The 12434-nt window shown below is 42.2% G+C and overlaps 1 protein-coding gene across 2 annotated transcripts in view; it reads right to left on the bottom strand.

Annotated features, from left to right (window-relative positions):
• cdc42bpab (CDC42 binding protein kinase alpha (DMPK-like) b) overlaps positions 1-12434 on the bottom strand; it is a 253034-nt gene that overhangs the window by 135425 nt on the left and 105175 nt on the right. For both annotated transcript variants that reach the window (XM_061987401.2, XM_061987402.2), the window contains exon 3: positions 3964-4047. In XM_061987401.2, the coding sequence (XP_061843385.2) occupies positions 3964-4047 (84 nt within the window). The remainder of the gene's footprint in view (positions 1-3963; positions 4048-12434) is intronic.

The following is a 12434-nucleotide window of genomic DNA, read 5'->3' as shown; positions in this document are numbered from 1 at the left end:
TGAGGCTCCACTGTTTAGCAGCATAAGCTACAGGGCTGTAAATAAAAAAAATCGATTTTTGAATCAATCGTGATTCTTCTTTGTTATGATTCTTAATAAATAAAAAATGTTTTTGTCCTGTCTAGCCACTCAGACAAATCATTCTTGATGTAGATTATCTATATCTGTTGTGCATTTACTTTAGAGAAGAGAAGTGTTGAATACTTGTCTCGTTGCCTTATTTGTATTTGACTTTATTAAATGTTTATGTAGAATTTTATAAAACAAAATCGTTTTTTGTAAGTAATATAAAAATTCATCAGAGCTGTCCATTTTATGGAGGAATGTAGTTAATCATAGAACTGGCGCCCAATGTTATTAAAAAAGTAGTGATTTTGAATCGACAATCGATTCTAAATCGAATCGTTACCCCAATAATCGAATCATGCGGTGCCCAAAAATTCACAGCACTACTAATAAGATAGTTAACGCGCTGTGATAATAGCGCCACTAAAAATAGTTTGTCTGCGTCAGCGCTTATAACAATATCGCTGATACTTGGTTAATACTCAGGTCAAGACATGTAAATGGGGTATTGTTGGCGCTTTTTGGAGGCCTTTATGGCCGCTATAGTGTACTCCTATTAGCTGCATTGTTAGCCACCTCTTACTTGCCATATTTTACCATTTAGAATGCATAAACAATTTAAAATATATGTGTTCTCCCTGTATGATCAGTGACAGAGCTTGGTCTGCATTGCCAGCAGTAAGTCGGACCCGTTTCACAGATTCTGTTCATAATTTTTATGGACAGAATTTCTAGGCGCAGTCAGGGCATTGAGGAGATCTGGTTTGGTGGCTGCAGGATTAGGTCTCTGCTTTTTGTAGATGATGTGGTCCTGACGGCTTCATCTAGCCATGGTCTGCAGCTCTCACTGGATTGGTTCGCAGCTGAGTGTGAAGCGACTGGGATGAGAATCAGCACCTCCAAGTCCGAGTCCATGGTTCTCACCCGGAAAAGGGTGGAGTGCCATCTCCAGGTTGGGGAGGAGATCTTGCCCCAAGTGGAGGAGTTCAAGTACCTTGGAGACTTGTTCACGAGTGAGGGAAGAGTGGATCGTGAGATCGACAGGCGGATCGGTGCGGTGTCTTCAGTAATGCGGATGCTGTATCGATCCGTTGTGGTGAAGAAGGAGCTGAGCCGGAAGGCAAAGCTCTCAATTTACCGGTCGATCTACGTTGCCATCCTCACCTATGGTTATGAGCATTGGGTTATGACCGAAAGGACAAGATCACAGGTAAAGACGGCCGAAATTAATTTCCTCCGCCGGGTGGCGTGGCTCTCCCTTAGAGATAGGGTGAGAAGCTCTGTCATCCGGGAGGAGCTCAAAGTAAAGCCGCTGCTCCTCCACATCGAGAGGAGCCAGATGAGGTGGTTGGGGCATCTGGTCAGGATGCCACCCGAACCCCTCCCTCGGGAGGTGTTTAGGGCACGTCCGACCGGTAGGAGGCCACGGGGAAGACCCAGGACACGTTGGGAAGACTATGTCTCCCGGCTGTCCTGGGAACGCCTCGGGATCCCCCGGGAGGAGCTGGACGAAGTGGCTGGGGAGAGGGAAGTCTGGGCTTCTCGGCTTAGGCTGCTGCCCCCGAGATCCGACCTCAGATAAGTTGTTTTTGACTTTGGACTAGCGACTGCACGACATCAAGGCCGTGGAACAGAGACACACTGCAGGCTCACACACAAATATACGCCACACACATACATACTTACTCCACCCCTCCAATCCAACGCCCTCGACGCAAATCCCATAGGGGTGATGAAAGAATAGTCAGCGCCTGAGTGCTGCGGCCTACCACCATGACCCCGCACTCCCTTCCCTCTGTTGCTAGATATCTCGAGATATACGTTGTAATATGTATACCGTATTTTTCGGACTATAAGTAGCACCGGCCGAAAATGCACAATAAAGAAGAAAAAAAACATATATAAGTCGCACTGGAGTATAAGTCGCATTTTTGGGGGGAATGTATTTGATAAAACCTAGAAAGGCAATTTAAAATAAATAAAGAATAGTGAACAACAGGCTGAATAAGTGTACGTTATATGAGGCATAAATAACCAACTGAGAACGTGCCTGGTATGTTAACGTAACATATTATGGTAAGAGTCATTCAAATAACTATAACATATAGAACATGCTATACGTTTTCCAAACAATCTGTCACTCCTAATCGCTAAATCCCATGAAATCTTATACGTCTAGTCTCTTACGTGAATGAGCTAAATAATATTATTTGATATTTTATGGTAATGTGTTAATAATTTCACACATAAGTCGCTCCTGAGTATAAGTCGCACCCCGGCCAAACTATGAAAAAAACTGCGACTTATTGTCCGAAAAATACGGTACGTGCTTTGCTATGGAGGTTTTTTCCCACTCCAGACTGGGCCCCCTAAGGCAGTGTTTTTCAACCACTGTGCCGCGGCACACTAGTGTGCCGTGAGATACAGTCTGGTGTGCCGTGGGAGATGATCTAATTTCACCTATTTGGGTTAAAAATATTTTTTGCAAACCAGTAATTCTAGTCTGCAAATTATGTGTTGTTGTTGAGTGTCGGTGCTGTCTAAAGCTTGGCAGAGTAACTGTGTAATACTCTTCCATATCAGTAGGTGGCAGCCGGTAGCTAATTGCTTTGTAGATGTCAGCGTGCAGGTAAAAAGGTGTCTAACGCTTAAACCAAAAATAAACAAAAGGTGAGCGCTGCTAAGAAAAGGCATTGAAGCTTAGGGAAGGCTATGCAGAACGAAACTAAAACTGAACTGGCTACAATGTAAACAAAAACAGAATGCTGGACGACAGCAAAGACTTACTGTGGAGCAAAGACGGTGTACACAGTGTACATCCGAACATGAAGTGACAATCAACAGTGTCCCCACAAAGAAGGATAAAAACAACTGAAATGTTCTTGATTGCTAAAACAAAATAGATGCGTTGAAATATCGCTCAAAGGAAGACATGAAACTGCTATAGGATAATACCAAAAAAAGAAAAAAAGCCACCAATATAGGAGCGCAAGACAAGAACTAAAACACTACACACAGGAAAACAGCAATAAACTCCAAATAGGTCAGGGCGTGATGTGACAGGTGGTGACAGTACACCTACTTTGAGACAAGAGCTATAGTGATGCATGCTTGGTTATGGTTTGAATTCATATACAACACTTGCGACAACGACTTTTTACTGTCAACTGAGTTTCGTTTTTTAATGATTTCTGCTGGTGGTGTGCCGCAAAAAATGTGCCTCGGCTCAAAAAAGGTTGAAAAACACTGCCCTAAGGAGCTCAGTCTTTTACGGGGCGCCTTGTGGCGACCCATCAGCGTTCCTGTTCTGTAACCCTGTAAACTGTTTGTTTGTCTAATCTTGAACGGGTTTGTGCTGAAAACAAAGTTTCGTTGTACTTGTGCAATGACAATAAAGACCTATCCTATCCTATCCTAGGAAGATGGAACGGATGGATGTGTTCTTCTCTTACATATTGTGAATGATAGACAACGTTCCAAAAAGGTGCACTTGTCCTTTAAGAGCTGTGTCATCACGTGGATGCCTGCACCTGTTTCTACCACCGAGGTCGTCACAACTATTTCAACTCGGTGCCTGAAATATGCGCTCGTGCACATCGTAAGAAATATTGATGATCCATCTTCGCATGCACTCTTGCAAACATTCATGCATGCACGGGTGACAAGGAGAGCTGGAACACGTGACGTATGAGCCGTGAAGACCCAAAGGCCCACGGGACACCGAGGAATGCCAGGAATGTCAGCAAGTGGTTGAGGAGCAAAACACGCCTCGGCAGCTTGTCGCGCCGCAACATGTGCAAACGCCGTGGATTCGGGGTCATGGTTTCTCGTCTTGGAATGACCCACTTCCCAAGCCCAGCAGTCACGGTGCTGTTCTACCTCTTGAGGAACGCTTACCTCGGCTCGCTTCAGCATCTCCCACTTGTTGAGGATCTTCATGGCGAACACTTTGTCCGTATTTTTCACCTTGACCACCGCTACCTGCACACAGGATAGAACAGAAACGGTGACTCCCAACGAACGTAAACATCCCAGATATATATATATATCTCACGGGTGCAAAATCTCAATCCATTTTCTACCGCTTGTCCCTTTCGGGGTCACGGGGGGTGCTGGAGCCTATCTCAGCTGCATTCGGGCGGAAGGCGGGGTACACCCTAGACAAGTCGCCAACACAGATCTATAGAGCTGAGCAAATACATATGGACTCTTAAAGATAATAAAATTGATTTCACCATTACATGGTGAATTGTCGCATATAGCTCACCATACAACAGTGCAGCCAAAAGATGTAACCTGTGCCTGAAATACAAATATTTTTAATTATATACCACCCCGGCATGTCCACTTTAAACAAACTGGTCTCATCATGCCGACTCAGAAGCAAGGCGCTATTGTGCAACATTGGCCACACCCCCATGTAATGTACCCTATATATACATGTAACAACCACAGACACTTCAATAAAATCCCCTGACGATCAGGGAAACCTGCGAAACAGGCTTGTAGGGATGATATAGCCTCTGTGCTTTTTCCTGACCTAACGTATACATATATGTGTGTACATATCATATTTAATGGATAGATAATTAATATAATAATTATAATTAAGAGTATGTGAAAGTTGGGACTCCTACCTTGTTTACTTCCATGACAACCTCCTTAAAGTTTTGTAATGAATCAGAAATATCAAGCAGCTAAAATGCAGCAAACATGGATAAGTGTGGAGAGTGTTTTGCATTTTCCCCATCATGCTTTGTCATGGATTTAAATGTGTGTAATTCAGATTTTTTTTTTAGGTGCATGGATGTTTTTTATAAGACCCACAAATTGTGTTACCGTATTTTCCGCACTATAAGGCGCACCGGATTATTAGCCGCACCTTCTATGAATTACATATTTCATAATTTTGTCCACCAATAAGCCGCCCCGGACTATAAGCCGCGCCTACGCTGCGCTAAAGTGAATGTCAAAAAAACGCTGCGCTAAAGTGAATGTCAAAAAAACAGTCAGATAGTTCAGTCAAACTTTAATAATATATTGAAAACCAGCGTTCTAACAACTCTGTCCCAAAATGTACGCAAATGTGCAATCACAAACATAGTAAAATTCAAAATGGTGTAGAGCAATAAATAGCAACATAATGTTGCTCGAACGTTAATGTCACAACACACAAAATAAACATAGCGCTCACCTTCTGAAGTTATTCTTCATTCGTAAATCCTTCGAATTCTTCGTCTTCGGTGTCCGAATTGAAAAGTTGCGCAAGCGTGGGATCCAAAAATGGCCGGCTCCGTCTCGTCGAAGTCATCGGATTCAGTGTCGCTGTTGTTGTGCAGCAGTTCTGTGAATCCTGCCTTCCGGAAAGCTCGGACCACAGTTGTGACCGAAATATCTGCCCAGGCATTTACGATCCACTGGCAGATGTTGGCGTATGTCGTCCGGCGCTGTCTGCCCGTCTTAGTGAAGGTGTGTTCGCCTTCGGAGCTGTGTGAAAAAAGCCACCCGGCCTCTTCGCGTAAACTTCCCTTAACCACTCGCTCATCTTTTCTTCATCCATCCATCCCTTCGAGTTAGCTTTTATGATGACGCCGGCTGGAAAGGTCTCTTTTGGCAAGGTCTTCCTTTTGAATATCACCATGGGTGGAAGTTAGCATGGCAAGCTAGAACCACAGTGAAGGATGACTTCTCATTCCCTGTGGTGCGAATATTCACCGTACGTGCTCCCGTTCCACAGTGCGGTTCACAGGAATATCAGTTGCTGTGAAATACGGTAGTAATCCGTGTGCGGATGGAGAGATTGCGTCTTTTTATGAACCGGATCCTTGTCGCGTAGTAGGAGCCATTTTGTGGTCTTTACAGATGTAAACAGGAAATGAAACGTACGGTGATATCCGCGCGTTTTTTCTTCTTCTTCCGGGGGCGGGTGGTTGCTTACAGTAGAAGAAGAAGCGCTTCCTGTTCTATGGGGGCGGGTGCTTTCCTTGGCGGTTGCTTGCGTAGAAGAAGAAGCGCTTCCTGTTCTACCGGGAAAAAAGATGGCGGCTGTTTACCGAAGTTGCGAGACCGAAACTTTATGAAAATGAATCGTAATAAAGCGCACCGGGTTATAAGGCGCACTGTCAGCTTTTGAGAAAAATTGTGGTTTTTAGGTGCGCCTTATAGTGCGGAAAATACGGTATATTGTGTTCAATGTGACCATGTCTGTTGGCATTTTATTTTGGTTATTTTCTATTTTTTTGCACCAGGCTTTTCCCCCTGGGTCATATAAGTTATTGCTGCGCTTGAATTCATTCAAAGCACGATAAGTGGTCATAGACCTGAATTGTGCATGTTGCCAACAAAAAATGAATTGAAATCTCCCTGCGGCCAGATTCCTAATTAAATTCATAACGTCTCGTGGGCCGTAGTTTGGACACCTTTGGTATAAACAGAGGGACATTCCAGGTGGATGACTTCAAGCATTTGAAAACTACTTCCTGTTCTAACTTAACACGCACACAGGATCAGCCCACGTGGACACGAAGCATTTAAAAATGTCTTCTAAGCTAAGACATGCTGGACTGTTATAATTTGGTGTTTGATAGCACTCTCTCAGTTTACACTTTTATTGGTGCACTAATAATACCTTCTTCTTATACATCGGCTCTCTTCATGAAAGATGGATGTTTTAATGTGCAACTGCACATTTTGTGGAATTTCGTCTATCATTCACAAACATGTTTTTTAATGCATTTTTAGTCGTAAAATTGGCAAGTAAGAGGTGGCTAACAATGCGGCTAATGTGAGTAAACTATTGCGCCCATAAAGTCCTCTAAAAACATTCAAAAAGCGCCAACAATACTCCATTTACATGTTGCGACCTGAATATTAACCTCATTATAAGAGCTAACACTGAGGAACTACTTTTAGTGGCGCATTGATCACAAAGAGCTAACCAGCTTGTGCTGCTAAATTGACATATTGAGCTGCTGCATCGCCTCTGAGTTGGTGAAAGTTAATTGTAAATGATAAATCATGCCTCTCACCTGGATAGTAGAAGGTTGTGGACATAAAACTACAAGTTGGTCAATATTGACATCCAACTTAGACTCGGAGAAGGCGAGAAAGACACGGAAAGATGCTTGTTTGCGGCACCTTTTAAAACATTTTTTTAATTGTTCATGTAAAGGGGAATATATAAACATCCCATCAGTCTTTATCCCAGGGAGAGCAGACATTGTACAGTAAGTGATTGTTTTATTATAGTTTTTTGGGGATTTCGAATCGCGATTCTCACGTTGTGCGATTCAGAATCGATTCTTATTTTTTTTAAATCGATTTAAAAAAAAAATATATTTTTTTTTTTAAATTAATCAATCCAACAAAACAATACACAGCAATACCATAACAATGCAATCCAATTCCAAAACCAAACCCAGCCCAGCAACACTCAGAACTGCAATAAACAGAGCAATTGAGAGGAGACACAAACACGACACAGAACAAACCAAAAGTAGTGAAACAAAAATGAATATTATCAACAACAGTATCAATATTAGTTACAATTTCAACATAGCAGTGATGATTAAAAATCCCTCATGGACATTATCATTAGACATTTACAAAAAAAAATTAAAAAAATGAACAATAGTGTCACAGTGGCTTACACTTACACTGTGACCAATATTTTCACAAAGATAAAATAAGTCATATTTTTGGTTCATTTAATTTATTTACATTATTTCAATCAGTTGATAAAACATTGTCCTTTACAATTATAAAAGCTTTTTACAAAAATCTACTACTCTGCTTGCATGTCAGCAGACTGGGGTAGATTCTGCTGAAATCCTATGTATTGAATGAATAGAGAATCCCTTTGAATCGAGAAAATATCGTTTTTGAATCGGGAATCGCGTTGAATCGAAAAAAAAATCGATTTTGAATCGAATCGTGACCCCAAGAATCGATATTGAATCGAATCGTGGGACACCCAAAGATTCACAGCCCTAATAGTTTGTATATCTTGTTTAGCTCGACGATGCTTAGTGTTTGACTAAAGCTGCATCTATTTAGCACACAGCTTCTAAAACTTGTAGATCATCCTCCTTGTATTCAGGATCACAAATAGAAGTTTCTGGATCGTCATGTGTCCCAAAGTAGTCTTTGTTGTCTCTCATCAAGTCTGCCATGATTAGTAGTCTTGTTGAAGTTGAAGGGAAAGTGAACGCTGTGATATGTCTGTGAAATGAATAAGCCGCTCTATGCTTAAAATGATCAAAACATGCAAATATTACATGTTAGTATGAATGTTACTATATTACATATATACTTACCGTATTTTTCGGACTATAAGTCGCAGTTTTTTTCGTAGTTTGGCCGGGGATGCGACTTATACTCAGGAGCGACTTATGTGTGAAATTATTAACACATTAGCGTAAAATATCAAATATTATTATTTATCTCATTCACGTAAGAGACTAGACGTATAAGATTTCATGGGATTTAGCGATTAGGAGTGACAGATTGTTTGGTAAACGTATAGCATGTTCTATATGTTATAGTTATTTGAATGACTCTTACCATAATATGTTACATTAACATACCAGGCACGTTCTCAGTTGGTTATTTATGCCTCATATAACGTACACTTATTCAGCCTGTTGTTCACTATTCTTTATTTATTATAATTGCCTTTCAAATGTCTATTTTTGGTGTTGGCTTTTATCAAATACATTTCCCCAAAATATGCGACTCATATATCTTTTTTCCCTTCTTTATTACACATTTTCGGCCGGTGCGACTTATACTCCGGAGCGACCTATACTCCGAAAAATACGATACAGTGTGTATATAAAACCTTGAGTTTAAAAAAAACACTTTATAGGCAGAAAAGAGAGACTCCTATTACACCTCCATTGTTAGCTGACTTTTGCTAATGTTTATTTACGAGATAGAACGCTAAAAAAAGAAAACGTGTGTTCTTGTCTTACATAAGGGTTGTAAACGATAGACAAAATCTAAAAAAAAAAAAGCGCAGTTCCCCTTAAAGTTTGTGTCATAATATGCTGAAAAATGTGCATTTGGTCTATTTAATGGAGATCTGCGGGAGTGAACAGCAGAGTAAAGGAATTCTGCGTGCTGCTGTGACACACACACACACACACACACACACACAAGCAGTGTAACAAACAGGAGCCCATGCAACAGGGTCTGTCTTCTATTAAATGAGCTGGGGAATGTTGCTAATGCAATACAACGATAACATTCCTGCAGCGTTTGGATTTCCCCCAGAGATCCTCAGCAGAGGAAGGGAGGAGGAAGAGAAAAGGACAGGGGGAGAGTACAGTGTTCTTGGCAACGCCTTGGTGGTATTTGGTCTTCTCCCAATCCTCTCTTCAAGGCACTGGACTCAACTTTGCTTCTTCTTGTCCTCCTCGGCACATTATCTTTCCCATATTTACGGGTGCATAGTTTACTTTGGGGGCTCACTGATTACCACAAAATATACAGGTTAAGTCAGCAGTGGTTACGCAATACAGGAAAAGTCCTCCCGGTACATTTTGTGGTTACAACGCATGGCCAGAAACGATTAATAATACATGAAAAAGAAAAGAAGCTATCATCGAAACGCAGGCATGCTCATGCTCATTGTATCAATTAGGGCTGTGAATCTTTGGGCACCACACCATAGGAATCGTTAAAAAATGAATCACGATTCTTATTTGTATCTAATAGGGTTGCACATCTCTCTCTGATAAACGATTCGATATGCATCTAGATACACAGGTTACGATTCGATTAAAAAACGATATCCTTTTATTACAGACCGATTCGATTGGATTCGATTCCGAACGATACGATTCGATTTGACGGTTAATATTCAAGACTCCAAATCCCCAAGCATTATGGCTTTATGGCACTGGCAAAAAAAACAGAACAACAAAATCACATGTCAATGTATTTATTTTTAGACATGGACCAAAAAAAGTCTGGCTGGATTGTAGGATGGGAACTCCAGAGGTAAAAGTAGCACAGAATAGTAACAACAAAGTGCAATATTTCAGCCTGAGCATAGTTTTGAACACTAGAGGTAGGTAACAAAGATTCAATATTTCAACCTGCTGCCAGTGTACGTCAACAATGTTCGACACAATTTACAAATAGCATGGCTTCTGTCGAGCTTCCCTTCCTTCTTATAAAACCCAAAAACTTTCCACACTTTGGATTTCTGTCTCCCCGATGCGTTGCAAATCTTTCTCGGTCCATTATCACCTTCGGTCAGACTGACGCTTTCGTTCTCCTCCTTCATTTTCCGTGTTGTCCCTTGTTTATCACTCGTGCTAATACTAGCTAGGCGGCTACCGCGTTTGGCGAGTAGCTTCAGCTCTCGCGTTGTTTTAGAGACGCTGGCGCATATTGTAATCTAGCCAACCAATGCAAAGCCTCGCGATAACCGATCCATGACTCTATAACCGATTCAGCTAGGAATTCATGAATTATTCGCATTGGTTGAGGAGTCTGCTACCGATGCAGCCTAATTGCTCACTTGTTGAATCAAATACTCGGTCGCATCGGTTTATCGTTCACAACCCTAGTATCTAATGCTCAGACCTACAATCAAAATTCTTAGGAAGTTTAGAGAATGCGGACGGAAGTTATGACCGTTATAATTTTCCACCACAAGGGGGCGATATTGGTGTTGATATCACCGTGTAGTCGTGATCAGACCCCACCCTAAAAGCGTGATATCAGTTTGGAAGACAATCTGACCATCCTAAGTGCAGTAAAGACAGTTTGATGGTTGATGGCGAGGAGCAGCTTACGCCGCCAGGCTCCACCCACTACATTTGGAAACAAATAGATACTGACCCATACGGAACTTCAAGTGAAGTGAAGTGAATTATATTTATATAGCGCTTTTCTCTAGTGACTCAAAGCGCTCTACATAGTGAAACCCAATATCTTAGTTACATTCAAACCAGTGTGGGTGGCACTGGGAGCTGGTGGGCAAAGTGCCTTGCCCAAGGACACAACAGCAGCGACTAGGATGGCGGAAGCGGGAATCGAACCTGGAACCCTCAAGTTGCTGGCAGGGCCACTCTACCAACCGAGCTATGCCGCCCCACACTTCAGAGTGTCATTATCCACTAGCGACGCTGAGATCATTATTCATGCGTTCGTTACGTCTCGACTACTGTAACGTATTATTTTGGGGTCTCCCTATGTCTAGCATTAAAAGATTACAATTGGTACAAAATGCGGCTGCTAGACTTTTGACAAGAACAAGAAAGTTTGATCATATTACGCCTATACTGGCTCACCTGCACTGGCTTCCTGTACACTTAAGATGTGACTTTAAGGTTTTACTACTTACGTATAAAATACTACACGGTCTAGCTCCGTCCTATCTTGTCAATTGTATTGTACCATATGTCCCGGCAAGAAATCTGCGTTCAAAGAACTCTGGCTTATTAGTGATTCCCAGAGCCCAAAAAAAGTCTGCGGGCTATAGAGCGTTTTCTATTCGGGCTCCAGTACTATGGAATGCCCTCCCGGTAACAATTAGAGAGATGCTACCTCAGTAGAAGCATTTAAGTCCCATCTTAAAACTCATTTGTATACTCTAGCCTTTAAATAGACCCCCTTTTAGACCAGTTGATCTGCCGTTTCTTTTCTTTTCTCCTCTGCTCCCCTCTTCCTTGTGGAGGAGGGGGGGGCCACAGGTCCGGTGGCCATGGATGAAGTGCTGGCTGTCCAAAGTCGGGACCCGGGATGGACCGCTCGCCTGTGCATCGGCTGGGAACATCTCTGCGCTGCTGACCCGTCTCCGCTCGGGATGGTTTCCTGCTGGCCCCACTATGGACTGGACTCTTACTATTATGTTGGATCCACTATGGACTGGACTCTCACAATATTATGTTAGACCCACTCGACATCCATTGCATTCGGTCTCCCCAAGAGAGGGGGGTTTACCCACATATGCGGTCCTCTCCAAGGTTTCTCATAGTCATTCACATCGACGTCCCACTGGGGTGAGTTTTTCCTTGCCCTTATGTGGGCTTTGTACCGAGGATGTCGTTGTGGCTTGTGCAGCCCTTTGAGACACTTGTGATTTAGGGCTATATAAATAAACATTGATTGATTGATTGATTGCATTCCTACCAATTCTGATTAAGATCTGAATTTGTCGGGCCGAGTTATAAATGGCGAAAGTTTTGGGGAGAACAGATCAAAGTTAGGCTCCAGGCCACGCCCACATCCTATGACGCAGGCAAAATTTCTTCACAATTTATCATCGTCCATCTGTCTAGTATCTGTCATTTTAACCACGACTCATTTGGTCAAAGTCCCCAGGATGAGTTCGTTAAAGTACGATCCCTGTTTTT

The sequence above is a fragment of the Nerophis lumbriciformis genome, linkage group LG26 (genome assembly GCF_033978685.3).
Source record: "Nerophis lumbriciformis linkage group LG26, RoL_Nlum_v2.1, whole genome shotgun sequence".
NCBI lineage: Eukaryota > Metazoa > Chordata > Actinopteri > Syngnathiformes > Syngnathidae > Nerophis > Nerophis lumbriciformis.
Note: the sequence above shows the minus strand (reverse complement) of the source record. Positions and strands in the feature narration are given on the sequence as shown.